Genomic DNA, 27444 nt, shown 5'->3' on the forward strand with positions numbered 1-27444 from the left:
TGAAAGAATATATGTTACATTTTCAAAGATTTGTGCCGCATTTTCACGATTTTTCAAAAATAGCAGACCTACAAGCTCGTAGCGTGCCACTCGGTGGCGCGCTATGAGCTTGTAGATCTGCTATTTTTCAATAGCTAAAGCATAACATAATGCTTAAAACACCAAAAGGGGTTCCCGCCCAGAATGGGTCAAATGGAAAGAGATAAACGACAACCAAAGTCAATCTGAACGTTTGGAGGAAATGAAGGAATAACAGCCCTGTATCTCTGAGAACATTCCCAAATTGATGACAACTACATGATCAAACGAGAAACCGCACAAAATGTATATTAACTTACTGGACTTAACTCTAAATTTATAATACATTAAAGACCCATATTGGGCAAAGACAAGGTAGGGTAGGGGGGGGGGGGGGGTGCAGCCATGTGTGTTCATTTCTCTCAGCAAAAAACAAAAATAAAATCAGGAAAAAGAAAAATAGCATTTTTTTCCAGTGTTATACCTTTAAAAACCTTCTTTACTGGAGTGCATAATTGTGTGTATTCGATGTCGTCTTTCCCAAAAACTAAACAAAATGTCATTACTGCTTCTCCTCGCTGTTTGCTACAAGTCCTTGGTGACTCCTTCAACTGGATATCCCAAATAATCCTCTGGTAAGAGTCACACCCATAACAGACACATAAGGACTCCTTCAACTGGATATCCCAAATAATCCTCTGGTAAGAGTCACACCCATAACAGACACATAAGGACTCCTTCAACTGGATATCCCGATCCTCTGGAAGAGTTACACCCATAACAGACACATAAGGACTCCTTCAACTGGATATCCCGATCCTCTGGAAGAGTTACACCCATAACAGACACATAAGGACTCCTTCAACTGGATATCCCGATCCTCTGGAAGAGTTACACCCATAACAGACACATAAGGACTCCTTCAACTGGATATCCCGATCCTCTGGAAGAGTTACACCCATAACAGACACATAAGGACTCCTTCAACTGGATATCCCGATCCTCTGGAAGAGTTACACCCATAACAGACACATAAAACTGTGCTGGCAATCTACTCATTCCCATGTTCCCCTGGTGAGGAACACTGTGCATGTGTACAGTGTACACATCCTAGTATTTGTGCCGCACATGAGTTCCATTCGATTATTTCCCCCGGTGTGCTAAAGGGACTACATGCAGCATCGGCCCTTCAGTTCTTCAAAATTATGTTTGCTTTATACTTCATTTACGCACCAGTGTCTCACACCAAACACAGCAGATTTACAAGCTCACTTATAGACAAATTCACAGAGGGTTGCCTGAGTGTGGCCATTACTGAGGTGTACCATTAAGCGCAGCAGCACTGATTAGCTACACCTGGCCTACGGAGCACCTGCTCCATGGATTACACCTCAGTAATGGCCGCGCCCAGGGCACCCCACCTGGCCTACGGAGCACCTGCTCCATGGATTACACCTCAGTAATGGCCGCGCCCAGGGCACCCCACCTGGCCTACGGAGCACCTGCTCCATGGATTACACCTCAGTAATGGCCGCGCCCAGGGCACCCCACCTGGCCTACGGAGCACCTGCTCCATGGATTACACCTCAGTAATGGCCGCGCCCAGGGCACCCCACCTGGCCTACGGAGCACCTGCTCCATGGATTACACCTCAGTAATGGCCGCGCCCAGGGCACCCCTCTGTGAATTCGTCTATACGTTGCAGGCGCAACATGTTGTGAGCTCGTAGATCTGCTATTTTCGGTGCTAAGACACAACAGGTGCGCAACCAAGCATAAATCAGGCTTTTTATTAGGGCTTGGTGATGTGCACTTCACTCGCTCCACTGCCATTGGTGGTGGTGGTGATGATGTACTGCGTGGTGGCCTGCTGATTGGTCGGTTGCTGCTCCAGGTGTTCCGTGTGGTCCTGTGCGGAGCTGGGAGCCACACTGACCTGCTTGGTGTCCAGATCCGCCTGGCCCTCGGAGATGACGTAGTGCGTCTGCAGGGAGAGGACGGAGGAGTGTGTGTCATCGTTGGCATCGTTGAGGTAGCAATAATAACACACTGGTTATGTTTCTTTTAACCCATTTTGACCTGTGATCAGATTCTATAAATGTCTTCTACATCCTGACAGTTTTCTGAAAAAACTATGTTTCTATGTCAGTCGTTCTTCGATTTTTCGAAAATAGCAGACCTACACGCTCGTAGCGTGTAGGTCGCGCTATGAGCTTGTAGATCTGCTATTTTTCAATAGCTAAAGCACAACATAATGCTAACACCAAAAGGGGTTCCCGCCCCAAAATGGGTTAATTCCTAGACATGTACAAAAGTTTGCTTGATATATTTATTTACTAACAGCTAAGACAGGTATGCTGCTGTTTCGCCACACAGTAGTATGAGACGACAAAGGGGAGTCCTGCACATCCAGAAAACCCCAGTGGGAGGTAGTCTAGTTAGCAGGCTTAGGGCCGATTCATACTCCTATTTTAGAGCCGAATACAAGTCGGTTGGGCTCTGTAGAGCCTACAATGTGACGTCATTTGAGGTTCGGGGGGGTGGGTACCGTCCTAAAGTCGGCTCTTCGGTGCTACTGAAAATTTCTGACGAGCCGAAATCATTTCGGCACTACAGCGGTAAAATAGGAGTGTGAATCGGCCCTTAGACTTCAAAAAGAGAAATAAACCTTCCAAGGAAGGGACTGCACACTCAGGGAACAAAGACAGACAACTTACTGCATCATCAACTTATTTATTAGCATAGCTTCGTCAGGTGCTATAACACAAAGCTGTAAATAAGCCCTTTCAGGCCTGGGCCATGGCTCAGCGGTCCAGGCACCTTGGCTGGTAATCCAGTCTGGCAGTGTGCCGCGGGTTCGACTCCCGATCCCGACGGCCTTTACTGCATGTCTTCCCCCCCATCTCTCTCCCCATTTCCTGTCAGCCTACTGTCTGTCCCTCCATAAAATATATAAAATAAAGGCGAAAGCCAAAAAAAAAAAAAAAAAAAAACATTTAATAAGCCCTTTCACAATTCACTCACAGTTTTGACTTGGCCAGTGTTGGCTCCTGATCCAGGCGTGGCCTCTGCGATCACATACTGGGTGTGAGGGAGCGTCATCATCTGGATCTCAGACGCTAAGAGGAGAAATGGGTGCAGAAAGAGATCAGCCAGAAGCACCTCCAAGAATACGCCCGTCCACAGGATGACACCTTTTCCAGCTCAAGACCCAAAAAGATGTGTCTCACCGGGAAAAATACATTATGATTTGCTCATATTAAACCCCTTATTAATATTTCACTATTTCTGTGTGTTTTACTTATTTATGGAATTGTTTGAATTTGTTGAAATTCTAAAAAAATAAATCAGTGAAAAAGACAAAGAAAAAAAAATCTGAAACGTATCCCCCACCTCCCCAAGTTGGGAAACACTGGTATAAAAACACATAATACAATTTGAAGGTGCCCAATGCTGGAATGGATGTCACCATGGTTACGGTGGGTGAGGAGGTGAACTTTTTGGATCCCTATCAGCTTCCGCTGCTGCGGTCGCTAGTCTTCCTGGGGTCCACATGAAACATCACAACATACTGCTGCGGTCGCTAGTCTTCCTGGGGTCCACATGAAACATCACAACATACTGCTGCGGTCGCTAGTCTTCCTGGGGTCCACATGAAAACATCACAACATACTGCTGCGGTCGCTAGTCTTCCTGGGGTCCACATAAAACATCACAACATACTGCTGCGGTCGCTAGTCTTCCTGGGGTCCACATAAAACATCACGAACATACTGCTGCGGTCGCTAGTCTTCCTGGGGTCCACATAAAACATCACAACATACTGCTGCGGTCGCTAGTCTTCCTGGGGTCCACATAAAACATCACAACATACTGCTGCGGTCGCTAGTCTTCCTGGGGTCCACATAAAACATCACAACATACTGCTGCGGTCGCTAGTCTTCCTGGGGTCCACATAAAACATCACAACATACTGCTGCGGTCGCTAGTCTTCCTGGGGTCCACATAAAACATCACAACATACTGCTGCGGTCGCTAGTCTTCCTGGGGTCCACATAAAACATCACAACATACTGCTGCGGTCGCTAGTCTTCCTGGGGTCCACATAAAACATCACAACATACTGCTGCGGTCGCTAGTCTTCCTGGGGTCCACATAAACATCACAACATACTGCTGCGGTCGCTAGTCTTCCTGGGGTCCACATAAAACATCACAACATACTGCTGCGGTCGCTAGTCTTCCTGGGGTCCACATAAAACATCACAACATACTGCTGCGGTCGCTAGTCTTCCTGGGGTCCACATAAAACATCACAACATACTGCTGCGGTCGCTAGTCTTCCTGGGGTCCACATAAAACATCACAACATACTGCTGCGGTCGCTAGTCTTCCTGGGGTCCACATAAAACATCACAACATACTGCTGCGGTCGCTAGTCTTCCTGGGGTCCACATAAAACATCACAACATACTGCTGCGGTCGCTAGTCTTCCTGGGGTCCACATAAAACATCACAACATACTGCTGCGGCCGCTAGTCTTCCTGGGGTCCACATAAAACATCACAACATACTGCTGCGGTCGCTGGTCTTCCTGGGGTCCACATAAAACATCACAACATACTGCTGCGGTCGCTAGTCTTCCTGGGGTCCACATAAAACATCACAACATACTGCTGCGGTCGCTAGTCTTCCTGGGGTCCACATGAAACATCACAACATACTGCTGCGGTCGCTGGTCTTCCTGGGGTCCACATAAAACATCACAACATACTGCTGCGGTCGCTAGTCTTCCTGGGGTCCACATAAAACATCACAACATACTGCTGCGGTCGCTAGTCTTCCTGGGGTCCACATAAAACATCACAACATACTGCTGCGGTCGCTAGTCTTCCTGGGGTCCACATAAAACATCACAACATACTGCTGCGGTCGCTAGTCTTCCTGGGGTCCACATAAACATCACAACATACTGCTGCGGTCGCTAGTCTTCCTGGGGTCCACATAAAACATCACAACATACTGCTGCGGTCGCTAGTCTTCCTGGGGTCCACATAAAACATCACAACATACTGCTGCGGTCGCTAGTCTTCCTGGGGTCCACATAAAACATCACAACATACTGCTGCGGTCGCTAGTCTTCCTGGGGTCCACATAAAACATCACAACATACTGCTGCGGTCGCTAGTCTTCCTGGGGTCCACATAAAACATCACAACATACTGCTGCGGTCGCTAGTCTTCCTGGGGTCCACATAAAACATCACAACATACTGCTGCGGTCGCTAGTCTTCCTGGGGTCCACATAAAACATCACAACATACTGCTGCGGTCGCTAGTCTTCCTGGGGTCCACATAAAAACATCACAACATACTGCTGCGGTCGCTAGTCTTCCTGGGGTCCACATAAAACATCACAACATACTGCTGCGGTCGCTAGTCTTCCTGGGGTCCACATAAAACATCACAACATACTGCTGCGGTCGCTAGTCTTCCTGGGGTCCACATAAAACATCACAACATACTGCTGCGGTCGCTAGTCTTCCTGGGGTCCACATAAAACATCACAACATACTGCTGCGGTCGCTAGTCTTCCTGGGGTCCACATAAAACATCACAACATACTGCTGCGGTCGCTAGTCTTCCTGGGGTCCACATAAAACATCACAACATACTGCTGCGGTCGCTAGTCTTCTGGGGTCCACATAAAACATCACAACATACTGCTGCGGTCGCTAGTCTTCCTGGGGTCCACATAAAACATCACAACATACTGCTGCGGTCGCTAGTCTTCCTGGGGTCCACATAAAACATCACAACATACTGCTGCGGTCGCTAGTCTTCCTGGGGTCCACATAAAACATCACAACATACTGCTGCGGTCGCTAGTCTTCCTGGGGTCCACATAAAACATCACAACATACTGCTGCGGTCGCTAGTCTTCCTGGGGTCCACATAAAACATCACAACATACTGCTGCGGTCGCTAGTCTTCCTGGGGTCCACATAAAACATCACAACATACTGCTGCGGTCGCTAGTCTTCCTGGGGTCCACATAAAACATCACAACATACTGCTGCGGTCGCTAGTCTTCTGGGGTCCACATAAAACATCACAACATACTGCTGCGGTCGCTAGTCTTCCTGGGGTCCACATAAAACATCACAACATACTGCTGCGGTCGCTAGTCTTCCTGGGGTCCACATAAAACATCACAACATACTGCTGCGGTCGCTAGTCTTCCTGGGGTCCACATAAAACATCACAACATACTGCTGCGGTCGCTAGTCTTCCTGGGGTCCACATAAAACATCACAACATACTGCTGCGGTCGCTAGTCTTCCTGGGGTCCACATAAAACATCACAACATACTGCTGCGGTCGCTAGTCTTCCTGGGGTCCACATAAAACATCACAACATACTGCTGCGGTCGCTAGTCTTCCTGGGGTCCACATAAAACATCACAACATACTGCTGCGGTCGCTAGTCTTCCTGGGGTCCACATAAAACATCACAACATACTGCTGCGGTCGCTAGTCTTCCTGGGGTCCACATAAAACATCACAACATACTGCTGCGGTCGCTAGTCTTCCTGGGGTCCACATAAAACATCACAACATACTGCTGCGGTCGCTAGTCTTCCTGGGGTCCACATAAAACATCACAACATACTGCTGCGGCCGCTAGTCTTCCTGGGTCCACATAAAACATCACAACATACTGCTGCGGTCGCTAGTCTTCCTGGGGTCCACATAAAACATCACAACATACTGCTGCGGTCGCTAGTCTTCCTGGGGTCCACATAAAACATCACAACATACTGCTGCGGTCGCTAGTCTTCCTGGGGTCCACATAAAACATCACAACATACTGCTGCGGTCGCTAGTCTTCCTGGGGTCCACATAAAACATCACAACATACTGCTGCGGTCGCTAGTCTTCCTGGGGTCCACATAAAACATCACAACATACTGCTGCGGTCGCTAGTCTTCCTGGGGTCCACATAAAACATCACAACATACTGCTGCGGTCGCTAGTCTTCCTGGGGTCCACATAAAACATCACAACATACTGCTGCGGTCGCTAGTCTTCCTGGGGTCCACATAAAACATCACAACATACTGCTGCGGTCGCTAGTCTTCCTGGGGTCCACATAAAACATCACAACATACTGCTGCGGTCGCTAGTCTTCCTGGGGTCCACATAAAACATCACAACATACTGCTGCGGTCGCTAGTCTTCCTGGGGTCCAACATAAAACATCACGAACATACTGCTGCGGTCGCTAGTCTTCCTGGGGTCCACATAAAACATCACAACATACTGCTGCGGTCGCTAGTCTTCCTGGGGTCCACATAAAACATCACAACATACTGCTGCGGTCGCTAGTCTTCCTGGGGTCCACATAAAACATCACAACATACTGCTGCGGTCGCTAGTCTTCCTGGGGTCCACATAAAACATCACAACATACTGCTGCGGTCGCTAGTCTTCCTGGGGTCCACATAAAACATCACAACATACTGCTGCGGTCGCTAGTCTTCCTGGGGTCCACATAAAACATCACAACATACTGCTGCGGTCGCTAGTCTTCCTGGGGTCCACATAAAACATCACAAGCATACTGCTGCGGTCGCTAGTCTTCCTGGGGTCCACATAAAACATCACAACATACTGCTGCGGTCGCTAGTCTTCCTGGGGTCCACATAAAACATCACAACATACTGCTGCGGTCGCTAGTCTTCCTGGGGTCCACATAAAACATCACAACATACTGCTGCGGTCGCTAGTCTTCCTGGGGTCCACATAAAACATCACAACATACTGCTGCGGTCGCTAGTATTCCTGGGGTCCACATAAAACATCACAACATACTGCTGCGGTCGCTAGTCTTCCTGGGGTCCACATAAAAACATCACAACATACTGCTGCGGTCGCTAGTCTTCCTGGGGTCCACATAAAACATCACAACATACTGCTGCGGTCGCTAGTCTTCTGGGGTCCACATAAAACATCACAACATACTGCTGCGGTCGCTAGTCTTCCTGGGGTCCACATAAAACATCACAACATACTGCTGCGGTCGCTAGTCTTCCTGGGGTCCACATAAAACATCACAACATACTGCTGCGGTCGCTAGTCTTCCTGGGGTCCACATAAAACATCACAACATACTGCTGCGGTCGCTAGTCTTCCTGGGGTCCACATAAAACATCACAACATACTGCTGCGGTCGCTAGTCTTCCTGGGGTCCACATAAAACATCACAACATACTGCTGCGGTCGCTAGTCTTCCTGGGGTCCACATAAAACATCACAACATACTGCTGCGGTCGCTAGTCTTCCTGGGGTCCACATAAAACATCACAACATACTGCTGCGGTCGCTAGTCTTCCTGGGGGTCCACATAAAACATCACAACATACTGCTGCGGTCGCTAGTCTTCCTGGGGTCCACATAAAACATCACAACATACTGCTGCGGTCGCTAGTCTTCCTGGGGTCCACATAAAACATCACAACATACTGCTGCGGTCGCTAGTCTTCCTGGGGTCCACATAAAACATCACAACATACTGCTGCGGTCGCTAGTCTTCCTGGGGTCCACATAAAACATCACAACATACTGCTGCGGTCGCTAGTCTTCCTGGGGTCCACATAAAACATCACAACATACTGCTGCGGTCGCTAGTCTTCCTGGGGTCCACATAAAACATCACAACATACTGCTGCGGTCGCTAGTCTTCCTGGGGTCCACATAAAACATCACAACATACTGCTGCGGTCGCTAGTCTTCCTGGGGTCCACATAAAACATCACAACATACTGCTGCGGTCGCTAGTCTTCCTGGGGTCCACATAAAACATCACAACATACTGCTGCGGTCGCTAGTCTTCCTGGGGTCCACATAAAACATCACAACATACTGCTGCGGTCGCTAGTCTTCCTGGGGTCCACATAAAACATCACAACATACTGCTGCGGTCGCTAGTCTTCCTGGGGTCCACATAAAACATCACAACATACTGCTGCGGTCGCTAGTCTTCCTGGGGTCCACATAAAACATCACAACATACTGCTGCGGTCGCTAGTCTTCCTGGGGTCCACATAAAACATCACAACATACTGCTGCGGTCGCTAGTCTTCCTGGGGTCCACATAAAACATCACAACATACTGCTGCGGTCGCTAGTCTTCCTGGGGTCCACATAAAACATCACAACATACTGCTGCGGTCGCTAGTCTTCCTGGGGTCCACATAAAACATCACAACATACTGCTGCGGTCGCTAGTCTTCCTGGGGGTCCACATAAAACATCACAACATACTGCTGCGGTCGCTAGTCTTCCTGGGGTCCACATAAAACATCACAACATACTGCTGCGGTCGCTAGTCTTCCTGGGGTCCACATAAAACATCACAACATACTGCTGCGGTCGCTAGTCTTCCTGGGGTCCACATAAAACATCACAACATACTGCTGCGGTCGCTAGTCTTCCTGGGGTCCACATAAAACATCACAACATACTGCTGCGGTCGCTAGTCTTCCTGGGGTCCACATAAAAACATCACAACATACTGCTGCGGTCGCTAGTCTTCCTGGGGTCCACATAAAACATCACAACATACTGCTGCGGTCGCTAGTCTTCCTGGGGTCCATATAAAACATCACAACATACTGCTGCGGTCGCTAGTCTTCCTGGGGTCCACATAAAACATCACAACATACTGCTGCGGTCGCTAGTCTTCCTGGGGTCCACATAAAACATCACAACATACTGCTGCGGTCGCTAGTCTTCCTGGGGTCCACATAAAACATCACAACATACTGCTGCGGTCGCTAGTCTTCCTGGGGTCCACATAAAACATCACAACATACTGCTGCGGTCGCTAGTCTTCCTGGGGTCCATATAAAACATCACAACATACTGCTGCGGTCGCTAGTCTTCCTGGGGTCCACATAAAACATCACAACATACTGCTGCGGTCGCTAGTCTTCCTGGGGTCCACATAAAACATCACAACATACTGCTGCGGTCGCTAGTCTTCCTGGGGTCCACATAAAACATCACAACATACTGCTGCGGTCGCTAGTCTTCCTGGGGTCCACATAAAACATCACAACATACTGCTGCGGTCGCTAGTCTTCCTGGGGTCCACATAAAACATCACAACATACTGCTGCGGTCGCTAGTCTTCCTGGGGTCCACATAAAACATCACAACATACTGCTGCGGTCGCTAGTCTTCCTGGGGTCCACATAAAACATCACAACATACTGCTGCGGTCGCTAGTCTTCCTGGGGTCCACATAAAACATCACAACATACTGCTGCGGTCGCTAGTCTTCCTGGGGTCCACATAAAACAATCACAACATACTGCTGCGGTCGCTAGTCTTCCTGGGGTCCACATAAAACATCACAACATACTGCTGCGGTCGCTAGTCTTCCTGGGGTCCACATAAAACATCACAACATACTGCTGCGGTCGCTAGTCTTCCTGGGGTCCACATAAAACATCACAACATACTGCTGCGGTCGCTAGTCTTCCTGGGGTCCACATAAAACATCACAACATACTGCTGCGGTCGCTAGTCTTCCTGGGGTCCATATAAAACATCACAACATACTGCTGCGGTCGCTAGTCTTCCTGGGGTCCACATAAAACATCACAACATACTGCTGCGGTCGCTAGTCTTCCTGGGGTCCATATAAAACATCACAACATACTGCTGCGGTCGCTAGTCTTCCTGGGGTCCACATAAAACATCACAACATACTGCTGCGGGTCGCTAGTCTTCCTGGGGTCCACATAAAACATCACAACATACTGCTGCGGTCGCTAGTCTTCCTGGGGTCCACATAAACATCACAACATACTGCTGCGGTCGCTAGTCTTCCTGGGGTCCATATAAAACATCACAACATACTGCTGCGGTCGCTAGTCTTCCTGGGGTCCACATAAAACATCACAACATACTGCTTGCGGTCGCTAGTCTTCCTGGGGTCCACATAAAACATCACAACATACTGCTGCGGTCGCTAGTCTTCCTGGGGTCCACATAAAACATCACAACATACTGCTGCGGTCGCTAGTCTTCCTGGGGTCCACATAAAACATCACAACATACTGCTGCGGTCGCTAGTCTTTCCTGGGGTCCACATAAAACATCACAACATACTGCTGCGGTCGCTAGTCTTCCTGGGGTCCACATAAAACATCACAACATACTGCTGCGGTCGCTAGTCTTCCTGGGGTCCACATAAAACATCACAACATACTGCTGCGGTCGCTAGTCTTCCTGGGGTCCACATAAAACATCACAACATACTGCTGCGGTCCGCTAGTCTTCCTGGGGTCCACATAAAACATCACAACATACTGCTGCGGTCGCTAGTCTTCCTGGGGTCCACATAAAACATCACAACATACTGCTGCGGTCGCTAGTCTTCCTGGGGTCCACATAAAACATCACAACATACTGCTGCGGTCGCTAGTCTTCCTGGGGTCCACATAAAACATCACAACATAAAAACAACATACAATAGAGAGTATCCCAGTATGGAGTATTCCCATCAGGACACGCCCCCCTCATCTAGACTGAGTGGCAAAACATTGAGCAGCATTATGGAGTGTTGGAGTTTGAAGCGCTCGTTGGAAATCACTCAACCGTCCTGCCGTACCACCTGTTTCTAAATGTCACATAATGCAGGAGGCAGCAAAATGTTGTGTTATTGAAAACAAGCACTTCCAAACTCTGACACTTAGAAAAATAATCAAATGCGGGACATTTCTTGACAGAAAGTAGCTCATAACGTTTCTATGGTGGATTTTTATGAAACAAAAACTTTGCAGATAGAAAGAGGATAATTCAAGCTTTTCGTACAGCTGCAATGTTGGTGAGTTTAACATTGTTGAATGCAATCAGACTTTTCTGTTTGGATGAATGGGCTGTCAAGGCCAGAAAGTCGTTTTTTGCCACTCAGTGGGCGTTCCCGCATAACTTCCAGGTACGATGATGTCACACGCATACCCTCTATACAATATCCAACTCACGGTATCCTCTGTAGTTCCAGTTCCCAGGGATGTAGGCGTGCTGCACCGTGCCCTGCTGCTGACTGCCGGCGCTCTGGAGGGTGTGGCTCTGTGCCAAGGTCACAGGGGTCAACTGGGTGGGGCTTAGGTCCTGGCCGCCATGCTGAGAGGAGGGGCTTAGAGGCTGACCTTGGACCTGTGAGGGAGATCGTTAAGGTTAGAAAAAAAATCATAAATGTGTTCCCTTTAACAACAGCCCCAATTCACCACATAACAGAATTGTAACAGTGACCACGATTAAAGTGTAGCCACATCAACGGGCAGAGTGCAAGTTGCCTAAAGCCATGTGCAATATATATTTTGTATATGTGCTTTTATTGAATTAGACAGACTAGAATTCGTTACATACATTCGTATCGTTACATTCGATTTGTGCAAACAGTGCGGTTTGGTTTGGTAGGAGAAGGTGGAACAAAAAGGCCAACGGATAAACAGGGTGCAAGGCTTTCAATTAGTGCGGCAAGATGTCCCACATTGTACCATTTCTTTTCTCTACCTTATTCTTTGTTCTGTTTTCCCAAACATGATAATTATTATAGCTCAATGTCAGAAGTCTATGCTGCTGCTGCCATGTTGGTCGGTCGCACCCCAGGAGACTTTTCTAATGCAGGTTGTGAAAATCTGCTCCGACTCTAAGCTCCTAATCAGACTTTTGGCTTCCGTCCCTGAGCACAGAGTCCAGGTCTGTCTCAAACTCCTTGCCCCTCATTCGCTGCCCCCCCCCCTCCCCCCCCCCCCACCCCCCCCCTCAAATACCACACATCCAGTGGTGGGAAGTACATTTACTTAAACCCATTTTGGGCGGGAACCACTTTTGGTGTTTTAACCCATTCTGACCTGAGATCAGATTCTAAAAATGTCTTCTACATCCAGACAGTTTTCTGAAAAAGCTATGTTTCTATGTCAGTCGTTCTTCGATTTAAAAAAAAAATAGCAGACCTACAAGCTCATAGCGCGCCACTCGGTGGCGCGCTATGAGCTTGTAGATCTGCTGTTTTTCAATAGCTAAAGCATAACATAATGCTAACACCAAAAGGGGTTCCCGCCCAGAATGGGTGCATTATGTTGTACTTTAGCTGTTGAAAAATAGCAGACCTACAAGCTCATAGCGCAGCACTCGGTGCCACGCTATGAGCTTGTAGATCGGCTAATGTTCACCCTTTTGGAAAATTTGGACGCGACTCTATCTATGCAGCACTTCTTCTTCCTTCAATGTAATGTGACTGTGTGTGTGTGTGTGATTTTTGAAAAATCGTGAAAATGTGGCGCAAATGTTTGAATATATATTCTTTTTTAACTCAAATCTTCGCTTCTGGGGGGGTTCCTGGAACAATATATTTCCAGATGGGGGTCTAACCCTAACCCCTAATACATATATTTTCAGATGGGGGTCTAACCCTAAAGGTCATTACACACTGGCGAATTAGCGACGCGAATTAAAAATTCGACACCGGAGCGAACACCGGAGCGAACAAATAAAGAGCGAAAACGGTCGCATTTTCGCACATTCGCACATTCGCCACTGATGTGGAAGCTTGCATTGACTTCAATTGGTTTTAAAAAAAGGGCGAATTATTCGCGTGCGAATAATTCGCGTCGCTAATTCGCCAGTGTGTAATGACCTTAACCCCTAATACATATATTTCCAGATGGGGGTCTAACCCTAACCCCTAATACATATATTTTCAGATGGGGGTCTAACCCTAACCCCTAATACATATATTTCCAGATGGGGGTCTAACCCTAACCCCTAATACATATATTTCCAGATGGGGGTCTAACCCTAACCCCTAATACATATATTTCCAGATGGGGGTCTAACCCTAACCCCTAATACATATATTTCCAGATGGGGGTCTAACCCTAACCCCTAATACATATATTTTTGGGGTCCTTGACATGAAAATATTGAAAACCACATACATGAGGATTTTCAGAAAATTGTCATGATTTAGAAGACATTTTTTTAAATTTCGACGTCAGGCCTAAATGGGTACAATTTTGAGGAAATTGCACCTTACTTGAGTATTTTAAATATTGTACTTTTACTCCACTACAATTATTTGAAAACTTTAGTTAACTATAGTTACTTTGTGAAGAGTATTATCACCTATCAGCCTTATATAAATTTCGGCCATTTGAAAATAGCTGATCTGTGTGTGTGTGTGTGTGTGTGTGTGTGTGTGTATGTGCACCTGGCTGCCTCCCTGTGAGCTGCCCGTGGCCTCAGAGACCTGGATGTGCTGCACCTGGATGGAGTGCTGGCTGTAGCCGTGAGGGTCGTGCAGCTGACTGACATCCACCGTGGGGTGTTGGGAATGTGGGGAGGCCTGGTGGGTGGGGGGGCGCACACACACACACACACACACACACACACACACACACACACACACACACACACACACACACACACACACACACACACACACACACACACACACACACACACCACACACACACACACACACACACACACACACACACACACACACACACACACACACACACACACACACACACAACATTGAAGGAAGAAGAAGTGCTGCATAGAGTCGCGTCCACATTTTCCAAAAGGGTGAACATTAGCCGATCTACAAGCTCTCAATAAGTCGCATTGTTTGTGAAAAGTATAAAATATGGACTCGAGAGGTTGATCAACGACGAGAGACTCAACAACAACAACAGCCTCAGCCAGATGCTTTAACTCATTTAGACCTGACTTCGAAATTAAAAAAAAAAAATCAGAAAAAAAAACATGTTTCTTTTTCTATGTCAGTTGTTCTCAAACATATTCATGTCAAGGAACCCCAAATATATATGACATTGGCCGCTGACCCCCATCTGAAAATATGTAGTTCCAGGGACCCTCGCTCTCAGTAGCAAAGATTTGAGTTAAGAAATCGCTCTGAAGGAATATATATTCAAAGATTTCAGGCACATTTTCACGATTTTTCAAAAATAGCAGACCTACAAGCTCGTAGCGCGCCACTCGGTGGCGCGCTATGAGCTTGTAGATCTGCTATTTTTCAACAGCTAAATTATAACATAATGTTTAAAACACCAAAAGGGGTTCCCGCCCCAAAATGGGTTAAACAGTGAATATAAATGTTAATTCTTACCGCGGCCACCTGGACCACTTGGAGCTGGATGTGCTGAGACTGTGCCAGGCCGCCGCCCGCCTGCGACACCGGGATGTACTGGATCCTCTGGTAGTCTCCCTGGGCCGTGCGGTAGTCTGTGGTCAACGTCTGAGACAGCTCAGTCATGGCCTGGGTCAGCAGGTCCGTGGTCTGTTGGGGGGGGGGGGGGGGGGGGGGGGGGGAGAATCACTTTACATGTCAATATATCCTATGAAACACTTTCAAAATAAATATTGTACCAGAACCAAAGTTCTTCCTGCTCGGTCTATATCCGGAGGGACACAAGATAAAGCGTAATGAACAAATGTTTATAGATATATGTCTTTTACAAGCTAAGAGAGTGATAGCATTGACCTGGAAGAGGCCAGACAAACCAAGTATTACACAGTGGTTCAGGGAATTGCCTTTATGTTTACCTTTGGAAAAGATTGCATACATTCTTAAGGACAAACAAGAAATGTTTCAGGAGGTGTGGGGCCGTTTTATAAGATACATAAAGAACAAGAATTTGTCACATTTAATGGATGGAGCTGAAGAGGAGTAGTGCTGTTGTTGTTTTTGTTTTGTTTTGTTGTTGTTTTTGGTTATTGTTGTTTTGCTTTCTTTATATCAGTAATTGTCTTGTACTGTTCATTGTTGTTGTTTTTTTGTATATTTGTATTGTCATTTGTGTGTAAAAAAGGAAAATAAATACATTGTTGGAAAAAAAAATGTCCCTGTGGAATGAATTCTCCCTGTGCTATACACAAAACAGCCTCATGTGCCTTATGATGTCATAAGGCATGACCAATATCCTCCTTATCCGTAAAGTGAATTGGAGTGTGACAGAGGCAACTATTTGGCATGATTGCGAACGCAGTGATTGCGAACACAGTGATTGCGAACGCAGTGAGCACTAACTATAGAAGCTGGCCTAAACTGTCTGTCTGTGTGTCTGTGACTCTGTGAGTCCAGAGGGCGCAGCTGTATCACACACAAAACACACACACACACGCGCACAAAAAACTTAACTTAAAAAAAAAGAGAACTTAAAAAAAACCTTAAAAAAGTACGTAATTTATTCTAATTGTTGTTATTGCAATTTACGAGCTGCGTTCGCTTCCCGCGTTCGCGCGTCTTACTTGTAATGTACTGTACTGTACATGTCACACTGATAAGCACCAGGCGTGCTTATCCGGCAGGCCGGCACCACATGAACCCCATCTCTCATAACATGCAATGGAAACAGTGGTCACTGCACTCAGCAGGTTTGGGGATATGTTGCGTTTAGTCTCAATGTTTGTGAACAAATAATTGGTCTTGTTAAAAGGTTCTCTAGAGTAGAGTATGTTCTAGTATACAGTATGTTGTAGTGTTCTTACCACTACGGTTAAAAGGTTCTCTAGAGTAGATAGTATGTTCTAGTATACAGTATATTGTAGTGTTCTTACCACTACGGTTAAAAGGTTCTCTAGAGTAGATAGTATGTTCTAGTATACAGTATATTGTAGTGTTCTTACCACTACGGTTAAAAGGTTCTCTAGAGTAGATAGTATGTTCTAGTATACAGTATATTGTAGTGTTCTTACCACTACGGTTAAAAGGTTCTCTAGAGTAGATAGTATGTTCTAGTATACAGTATATTGTAGTGTTCTTACCACTACGGTTAAAAGGTTCTCTAGAGTAGATAGTATGTTCTAGTATACAGTATATTGTAGTGTTCTTACCACTATGGTTAAAAGGTTCTCTAGAGTAGATAGTATGTTCTAGTATACAGTATATTGTAGTGTTCTTACCACTATGGTTAAAAGGTTCTCTAGAGTAGATAGTATGTTCTAGTATACAGTACATTGTAGTGTTCTTACCACTACGGTTAAAAGGTCCTCTAGAGTAGATAGTATGTTCTAGTATACAGTATATTGTAGTGTTCTTACCACTACGGTTAAAAGGTTCTCTAGAGTAGATAGTATGTTCTAGTATACAGTATATTGTAGTGTTCTTACCACTACGGTTAAAAGGTTCTCTAGAGTAGATAGTATGTTCTAGTATACAGTATATTGTAGTGTTCTTACCACTACGGTTAAAAGGTTCTCTAGAGTAGATAGTATGTTCTAGTACAGGGGTTCTCAACGTTTTTGGCCGGGGACCCCCGGAAATGCTTTGGCAATGTCTCGGGACCCCCGCCCCGCCCCCTCCCGACCCCCAATATAAATTGACTGCTACATTAACCATTAACCCATTTTGGGCGGGAACCCCTTTTAGTGTTTTAAGCATTGTTATAATTTAGCTATTGAAAAATAGCAGATCTACAAGCTCATAGCGCGCCACCGAGTGGCGCGCTACGAGCTTGTAGGTCTGCTATTTTTTTTAAAAAGTGAAAATAAAATTTAAAAATAAATCTTTTTTTTTTTTTGAAAATAATTTGGGGACCCCCTAAAATAATTTGGCGACCCCCCGAGGGGTCGCGACCCACGGGTTGAGAACCCCTGTTCTAGTATATTGTAGTCTTCTTACCACTACGGTCTCGGCCGTGGTTCCGTCTGCGTTAATGACAGAAGGGCTGCTGCTGATCACAGCGGTGCTGTTGGCCATCTGAGCGAACTCTGGATGTTTCTTCCTGATGTGCTGGACCATCTTGGTCTGAGACGCAACAACATGAAGGGGAAACACAGATGAATCAAGGAGGATGACGTTAAATAAGTGGTCCAGGTGTTATTATTGGTTATTTCCCCTAACCCCCACCCTCACAAAAAACATGCAGTAATCCTGGTCTCTAAACTGCCTCCCCCTGGCCAGCCGGGGCGCCTGATGGAGGGGAAAGGAACTGGTTGGAATAACGTGTTCCTTCCACGCGCTACGTCCAACCAGGGAAACTCCCCCCTGTCAGGTGTAAAGGAGCAACTTGGACACTCAGGCATGAAGGAAGCATGAGTTCAAGTCCGTTGCTCTCCCCATGTCCCCCATATATGGGGACTAGGTTGGCGGAGGGTGTGTAGAGCCCAGGATCACATTAGATAATTGACACAGGGGTGAAAAGTGGGTTACAAAATCGTGGGATAAAGATTATAGAAAAACTCCCGGCCAAAAAGCTTGTACTGTGGGAACCAAGTTAACCAACACACCGGCATCGATCGAGAGGACGTCCCTCACCTATACCTACGTGGACGTACTAAAGAAAGATGCTGGTGCAGAAAGCACAAATATGGAGATGACTGGAGACGCCGATGGAGGGCTCGTCTGAGGACGATGTCGAGAGAGAGAGAGAGAGAGAGAGGGGTGGGGGGGTGCCTGGGTGTGGCGTGGAGCTCACCTTGCTGCTGTACTGCTTGAGAGAGAGAGAGAGAGAGAGAGAGAGAGAGAGAGAGAGAGAGAGAGAGAGAGGGGTGGGGGGGTGTCTGGGTGTGGCGTGGAGCTCACCTTGCTGCTGTACTGCTTGGCACAGAGAGAGAGAGAGAGAGAGAGAGAGAGAGAGAGAGAGAGAGAGAGAGAGAGAGAGAGAGAGAGAGAGGGGTGGGGGCGTGGAGCTCACCTTGCTGCTGTACTGCTTGGCACAGTGAGGGCAGCAGACGGGCGCGCTGGCGATGGTGCCTGTGAGCTGGGTGTGCGTGCTCAGCATGGGGTCTGGCTCCCCGGGAGCAGCCGGGCGGAGCTTGCGGATGCTGGGCGGCAACTCTGCCCCTGGGTGGTTCTTCAGTATGTGGGCCTTCCTCTTACTGGCACTCTTATACACCTGAAACATACATACAGTCATCATGTTCCTCTTACTGGCACTCTTATACACCTGAAACATACATACAGTCATCATGTTCCTCTTACTGGCACTCTTATACACCTGAAACATACATACAGTCATCATGTCCACTCTTATACACCTGAGATGGCAGACATACATTCATCATGTTCCTCTTACTGGCACTCTTATACACCTGGAATTATACATACATTCATCATGTCCACTCTTATACACCTGAGATGGCACACATACATTCATCATGTCCAGAGGAAATGTGGTGACCAGATACAGCCTGATGGTCTAATGCAGTGGTTTCGTGGCCCCTGGAGGGTTAGGGTTAGGGTTAGGGTCAGTGGTTTCGTGGCCCCTGGAGGGCTCGCCAAATCATTTGGAAGGGGGTTGCATTTCTGAATATGCTCAAAGTAACGAAAATCGGAATTAAAATAAACTAGAGATGAGCTGCCAACTTGAATTAAAATAAACTAGAGATGAGCTGCCAACTTGAATTAAAATAAACTAGAGATGACCTGCCAACTTGAATTAAAATAAACTAGAGATGACCTGCCAACTTGAATTAAAATAAACTAGAGATGACCTGCCAACTTGAATTAAAATAAACTAGAGATGACCTGCCAACTTGAATTAAAATAAACTAGAGATGACCTGCCAACTTGAATTAAAATAAACTAGAGATGACCTGCCAACTTGAATTAAAATAAACTAGAGATGACCTGCCAACTTGAATTAAAATAAACTAGAGATGACCTGCCAACTTGAATTAAAATAAACTAGAGATGACCTGCCAACTTGAATTAAAATAAACTAGAGATGACCTGCCAACTTGAATTAAAATAAACTAGAGATGACCTGCCAACTTGAATTAAAATAAACTAGAGATGACCTGCCAACTTGAATTAAAATAAACTAGAGATGACCTGCCAACTTGAATTAAAATAAACTAGAGATGACCTGCCAACTTGAATTAAAATAAACTAGAGATGACCTGCCAACTTGAATTAAAATAAACTAGAGATGACCTGCCAACTTGAATTAAAATAAACTAGAGATGACCTGCCAACTTGAATTAAAATAAACTAGAGATGACCTGCCAACTTGAATTAAAATAAACTAGAGATGACCTGCCAACTTGAATTAAAATAAACTAGAGATGACCTGCCAACTTGCACAGTGAGCAAGCAGAGCACGCAAGTACTGCTACTGACTGATGTCTATTACTACTGCTGTTCTACATCCTTTAGACCTGTTACTGACCTCATACCAACCTTGAAATGTACCCTAAATGGTAAATGGTGCATTTATATAGCGCCTTTATCCAAGGCGCTTTACATAGACTGTGCATTATATTCACCCATTCACACACACATTCATACACCCATTCACACACACATTCATACACCGATTGCGTCGGAAGCCATGCAAGGCACCAACCAGCACATCGGGAGCAATTTGGGGTTCAGTGTCTTGCCCAAGGACACTTCGACATGTAGACAGGAGGAGCCGGGATTCGAACCGCCGACCCATGGATCATTGGACGACCTGCTCTACCTCCTGAGCCACAGTCGCCCTCGACTCGATGTTGACGTACCCTAGTTACGTCAACATCAACACCCAATAAGGGACTACCATTGACTGACTGACAGACAGACAGACAGACAGACAGACAGACAGACAGACAGACAGACAGACAGACAGACAGACAGACAGACAGACAGACAGAAGACAATCAGATGGGTTTGATGATGGGTAGAGTGAGTTCAGGGACAGAACCTACCTTGTCACAGTACTGGCAGAAGTAGTCTCTGTTGGGTTTGATGATGGGTAGAGTGAGTTCAGGGACAGAACCTACCTTGTCACAGTACTGGCAGAAGTAGTCTCTGTTGGGTTTGATGATGGGTAGAGTGAGTCCAACAGAACCTACCTTGTCACAGTACTGGCAGAAGTAGTCTCTGTTGGGTTTGATGATGGGTAGAGTGAGTTCAGGGACGTCGTCTATACGCATGTCTGGATGACGCTTTGACAGATGATTCACCTGGAGAGAAATACTCTTAGGTCAGCATGGAGAGAAATATACTCTTAGGTCAGCATGGAGAGAAATATACTCTTAGGTCAGCATGGAGAGAAATACTCTTAGGTCAGCATTTACATGAATTCTTCAAAAATACTTTTACACTAGGCAGCGTGGTCGTGTGGTTAACCCATTCTGGGCGGGAACCCCTTTTGGTGTTAGCATTATGTTATGCTTTAGCTATTGAAAAATAGCAGATCTACAAGCTCATAGCGCGCCACCGAGTGGCGCGCTACGAGCTTGTAGGGTATGCTATTTTTGAAAAATCGAAGAACGACTGACATAGAAACATAGCCTTTTCAGAAAACTGTCAGGATGTAGAAGACATTTTTAGAATCTGATCTCAGGTCAAAGGAAAAAATAATAATATATATTTTTTTATAACAGATTATATGTTTTTTCTTTGTCACATCACATTAGGCATGAGTGGTGAAGGTTTTGATTACCTTCCACATATAGTATAGAATGACTGGTATGATTACCTAAATGTAACTGCTCTGCTATTTTTCAATAGCTAAATTATAACATGTTTAAAACACCAAAAGGGGTTTCCGCCCAAAAATGGGATATATACGGTATATATATATACACCATTTATGAGCATCAGTGGCGTGCATAGATAGACACTAGGGGGTGCTAGAGCACCCCCTGCCCTTTTGGCAATGTGCCCTTTTGAAATCTTTTTTTTGATTTTTGATTTTTCAAAAATACCACTCGGTGGCGCGCTATGAGCTTGTAGATCTGCTATTTTTCAATAGCTAAAGCATAACATAATGCTAACACCAAAAGGGGTTCCCGCCCAAAATGGATTAAGGCAACCGGCCGGTTCCACGCGCTGCACAAGGTGCCCTTTTTTAACTTGAGCACCTGCCCCTCTAAATGTCTGTGCACGCCACTGATGAGCATGTGATACTGACCAGCATGCCTCGCCTTCTGAACCCCATCATGCACACTGTGATACTGACCAGCATGCCTCTCCTTCTGAACCCCATCATGTACACTGTGATACTGACCAGCATGCCTCTCCTTCTGAACCCCATCATACACACTGTGATACTGACCAGCATCCCTCGCCTTCTGAACCCCATCATGCACACTGTGATACTGACCAGCATGCCTCTCCTTCTGAACCCCATCATACACACTGTGATACTGACCAGCATCCCTCTCCTTCTGAACCCCATCATGTACACTGTGATACTGACCAGCATGCCTCTCCTTCTGAACCCCATCATGCACACTGTGATACTGACCAGCATGCCTCGCCTTCTGAACCCCATCATGTACACTGTGATACTGACCAGCATGCCTCGCCTTCTGAACCCCATCATGTGATACTGACCAGCATGCCTCGCCTTCTGAACCCCATCATGCACACTGTGATACTGACCAGCATGCCTCGCCTTCTGAACCCCATCATGTACACTGTGATACTGACCAGCATGCCTCTCCTTCTGAACCCCATCATGCACACTGTGATACTGACCAGCATGCCTCGCCTTCTGAACCCCATCATGCACACTGTGATACTGACCAGCATCCCTCGCCTTCTGAACCCCATCATACACACTGTGATACTGACCAGCATGCCTCGCCTTCTGAACCCCATCATGTGATACTGACCAGCATGCCTCGCCTTCTGAACCCCATCATGTGATACTGACCAGCATGCCTCGCCTTCTGAACCCCATCATGTGATACTGACCAGCATGCCTCTCCTTCTGAACCCCATCATGTGATACTGACCAGCATGCCTCTCCTTCTGAACCCCATCATGCACACTGTGATACTGACCAGCATGCCTCTCCTTCTGAACCCCATCATGCACACTGTGATACTGACCAGCATGCCTCGCCTTCTGAACCCCATCATGTGATACTGACCAGCATGCCTCGCCTTCTGAACCCCATCATGTGATACTGACCAGCATGCCTCGCCTTCTGAAGCCCATCATGTGATACTGACCAGCATGCCTCGCCTTCTGAACCCCATCATGCACACTGTGATACTGACCAGCATGCCTCTCCTTCTGAACCCCATCATGTGATACTGACCAGCATCCCTCGCCTTCTGAACCCCATCATGTGATACTGACCAGCATCCCTCGCCTTCTGAACCCCATCATGTGATACTGACCAGCATGCCTCGCCTTCTGAACCCCATCATGCACACTGTGATACTGACCAGCATGCCTCTCCTTCTGAACCCCATCATGTGATACTGACCAGCATCCCTCGCCTTCTGAACCCCATCATGTGATACTGACCAGCATGCCTCGCCTTCTGAACCCCATCATGCACACTGTGATACTGACCAGCATGCCTCGCCTTCTGAACCCCATCATGTGATACTGACCAGCATGCCTCTCCTTCTGAACCCCATCATGTGATACTGACCAGCATGCCTCTCCTTCTGAACCCCATCATGCACACTGTGATACTGACCAGCATGCCTCGCCTTCTGAACCCCATCATGCACACTGTGATACTGACCAGCATGCCTCGCCTTCTGAACCCCATCATGTGATACTGACCAGCATGCCTCGCCTTCTGAACCCCATCATGTGATACTGACCAGCATGCCTCTCCTTCTGAACCCCATCATGTGATACTGACCAGCATGCCTCGCCTTCTGAACCCCATCATGTGATACTGACCAGCATGCCTCGCCTTCTGAACCCCATCATGTGATACTGACCAGCATGCCTCGCCTTCTGAACCCCATCATGTGATACTGACCAGCATGCCTCTCCTTCTGAACCCCATCATGTGATACTGACCAGCATGCCTCGCCTTCTGAACCCCATCATGTGATACTGACCAGCATGCCTCGCCTTCTGAACCCCATCATGTGATACTGACCAGCATGCCTCGCCTTCTGAACCCCATCATGTGATACTGACCAGCATGCCTCTCCTTCTGAACCCCATCATGTGATACTGACCAGCATGCCTCTCCTTCTGAACCCCATCATGTGATACTGACCAGCATGCCTCTCCTTCTGAACCCCATCATGTGATACTGACCAGCATGCCTCGCCTTCTGAACCCCATCATGCACACTGTGATACTGACCAGCATCCCTCGCCTTCTGAACCCCATCATGTGATACTGACCAGCATGCCTCTCCTTCTGAACCCCATCATGTGATACTGACCAGCATGCCTCTCCTTCTGAAGCCCATCATGTGATACTGACCAGCATCCCTCGCCTTCTGAACCCCATCATGTGATACTGACCAGCATGCCTCGCCTTCTGAAGCCCATCATGCACACTGTGATACTGACCAGCATGCCTCTCCTTCTGAACCCCATCATACACACTGTGATACTGACCAGCATCCCTCTCCTTCTGAAGCCCATCATGTGATACTGACCAGCATCCCTCTCCTTCTGAACCCCATCATGTGATACTGACCAGCATCCCTCTCCTTCTGAACCCCATCATACACACTGTGATACTGACCAGCATCCCTCTCCTTCTGAACCCCATCATACACACTGTGATACTGACCAGCATCCCTCTCCTTCTGAAGCCCATCATGTGATACTGACCAGCATCCCTCTCCTTCTGAACCCCATCATGTGATACTGACCAGCATCCCTCTCCTTCTGAACCCCATCATGTGATACTGACCAGCATCCCTCTCCTTCTGAACCCCATCATGTGATACTGACCAGCATCCCTCTCCTTCTGAACCCCATCATGTGATACTGACCAGCATCCCTCTCCTTCTGAACCCCATCATGTGATACTGACCAGCATGCCTCTCCTTCTGAACCCCATCATGCACACTGTGATACTGACCAGCATGCCTCGCCTTCTGAACCCCATCATGCACACTGTGATACTGACCAGCATGCCTCTCCTTCTGAAGCCCATCATGTGATACTGACCAGCATGCCTCTCCTTCTGAACCCCATCATGTGATACTGACCAGCATGCCTCTCCTTCTGAACCCCATCATGTGATACTGACCAGCATGCCTCTCCTTCTGAACCCCATCATGCACACTGTGATACTGACCAGCATGCCTCTCCTTCTGAACCCCATCATGCACACTGTGATACTGACCAGCATGCCTCTCCTTCTGAACCCCATCATGCACACTGTGATACTGACCAGCATGCCTCGCCTTCTGAAGCCCATCATGCACACTGTGATACTGACCAGCATGCCTCTCCTTCTGAACCCCATCATGCACACTGTGATACTGACCAGCATGCCTCGCCTTCTGAACCCCATCATGTGATACTGACCAGCATGCCTCTCCTTCTGAACCCCATCATGTGATACTGACCAGCATGCCTCTCCTTCTGAAGCCCATCATGCACACTGTGATACTGACCAGCATGCCTCTCCTTCTGAAGCCCATCATGCACACTGTGATACTGACCAGCATGCCTCGCCTTCTGAAGCCCATCATGTGATACTGACCAGCATGCCTCGCCTTCTGAACCCCATCATGTGATACTGACCAGCATGCCTCGCCTTCTGAAGCCCATCATGCACACACGGCACTTGAACATGAAGCTCTCGAAGTCCGTGGTGGGAACCTTCATCTTCAGCGTCTTGGAGCGGTGGACGCGGTCCGCCTTCTTGGCCTCCCTGTCGGGGTTGTGCATGCGCTGCATGTGTTCCCGCAGCTTGTCTTTCCTCTAGAGAGGCCCAGGAAATGCAAAACATCATCATTCATAAGCATGCTAGTTGTCTAGAACAGGGGTTCTCAACGTTTTTGGCCGGGGACCCCCGGAAATGCTTTGGCAACGTCTCGGGACCCCCGCCCCGCCCCCTCCCGACCCCCAATATAAATTGACTGCTACAATAACCTTAAACCATTTTGGGCGGGAACCCCTTTTGGTGTTTTAAGCATTGTTATAATTTAGCTATTGAAAAATAGCAGATCTACAAGCTCATAGCGCGCCACCGAGTGGCCACCGAGTGGCGCGCTACGAGCTTGTAGGTCTGCTATTTTTGAAAAATTGTGAAAATAAAATTAAAAAAAACCCCCCTTTTTTTTTTTTTTTTTTTAATAATTTGGGGACCCCCTAAAATAATTTGGCGACCCCCCGAGGGGTCGCGACCCACGGGTTGAGAACCCCTGGTCTAGAACTTCATACAGTGAGTTGTTGTGCACAGTAAAAAAAAAATCACACTTGTGTGAACTGAGTGGTGCAAGGTCTTATATAGCCTGATCAGCTGTGGTCTGACGTAATGTCAGTGACCGTAGTAACCATGCTCAATTATTTGGGCCCCACGTACAGGTACACACATACATAGACACATAGACACATAGATACAGACAAAGCTGGTTGTTGGAGTGGTTTGCACCACTCAAAAAACTAAAAAAAACACAGCATTAAAAAACATAACATCACCCATAATATCACCCAAGAACTGCAGGCGGTCATACAAGTTTCACAGTCTCCCATAACATTCAATTATATCATAATAGTATATATATAGGGCTCCATTTTCGTCACCGCTAAACCCCTTATCCCTAAACTTCTATGGCGGAGCGCGCTATAATTCCTTTCCGTTCGTTACCTTGAACTGTTTCCCACACGTGGAGCAGAGGAAGTCCTTGCGGTCCGAGTGTCGCAGCATGTGGAGACGCAGCTTGTCGGGCCGAGAGAAAGCCTTGTCGCAGTCTGGACACTGGAAGATCTTCTCGGAATGGAAGCAGCGTATGTGTTTCTTCACCTGGAGATGAAAACAATCCACTTCGATGGTTATAGTAGTCAAGTCAGGTCTTATGAACGCTACGCATCCATCCCCATAGCGGGCATGGAACATTCACCGAAAATAGCAGATCTAAAAGCCCAGGACAATACTTTGTCCTGGGCGTCGGGCGTTACTAATAGAAAAGACGAAGATACTTCGTCCTGGGCGTTCTGGGTGTTAACACTTTAATTGCCCGGAACTATTTAATCCATTACATTCATGCGCCCAGTCGATTTATAAACACGGACGCCTTTTCCGGACGGACCGGCCGGAAGTTCATGATGTTGTGTAGCAGCTAACAATAGCCACAGCACTTTAGAGTCGATCGACAACAACGGGAGACAAGAATAAATCTATCGAGACTAGCGACTGGACCGCGGAGCGCCGTCTAACACAGGATCTTTTTTCAGAAAAAGACGGGATGATTTAGATCGCGATTTATGAACGTTTTAAGATTTTCGTTTTCATCAGCTAAACAGGGGAGGGAGTTTTTCGATGACGCCTCACTCTTGCGCGTCACCGAGGAGAGCCCAGGAGGCGCGCCTGGGCTATACAGCCATGCAATACTTCGTCCTGGGCGATGGGCGTTACTAATAGAAAGGACAAAGAACTTCGTCCTGGGCGATGGGAGTGTTAATTGAAAGCCGAACGATTAATTAGTAAACAAAGGTGAT

General features: G+C 47.1%; 1 protein-coding gene across 2 annotated transcripts in view; it reads right to left on the minus strand.

The window, feature by feature from the left end:
• Positions 1-338: 338 nt before the first annotated feature.
• prdm10 (PR domain containing 10) overlaps positions 339-27444 on the minus strand; it is a 47634-nt gene continuing 20528 nt past the window's right edge. The window contains exons 14-23 of one of the 2 annotated variants that reach the window (XM_079513957.1): positions 26594-26749; positions 25525-25704; positions 20902-21012; positions 18759-18959; positions 17744-17869; positions 15230-15400; positions 14306-14440; positions 12072-12246; positions 3042-3136; positions 339-2001 (exon numbers count right to left, since the gene is read on the minus strand). In XM_079513957.1, the coding sequence (XP_079370083.1) occupies positions 1810-2001; positions 3042-3136; positions 12072-12246; positions 14306-14440; positions 15230-15400; positions 17744-17869; positions 18759-18959; positions 20902-21012; positions 25525-25704; positions 26594-26749 (1542 nt within the window). In that variant the 3' untranslated portion in view covers positions 339-1809. The remainder of the gene's footprint in view (positions 2002-3041; positions 3137-12071; positions 12247-14305; positions 14441-15229; positions 15401-17743; positions 17870-18758; positions 18960-20901; positions 21013-25524; positions 25705-26593; positions 26750-27444) is intronic. The other variant, XM_079513958.1, reaches the window with a different exon arrangement.

Source organism: Electrona antarctica, assembly GCF_951216825.1.
Source record: "Electrona antarctica genome assembly, chromosome: 11".
Taxonomy (NCBI): domain Eukaryota; kingdom Metazoa; phylum Chordata; class Actinopteri; order Myctophiformes; family Myctophidae; genus Electrona; species Electrona antarctica.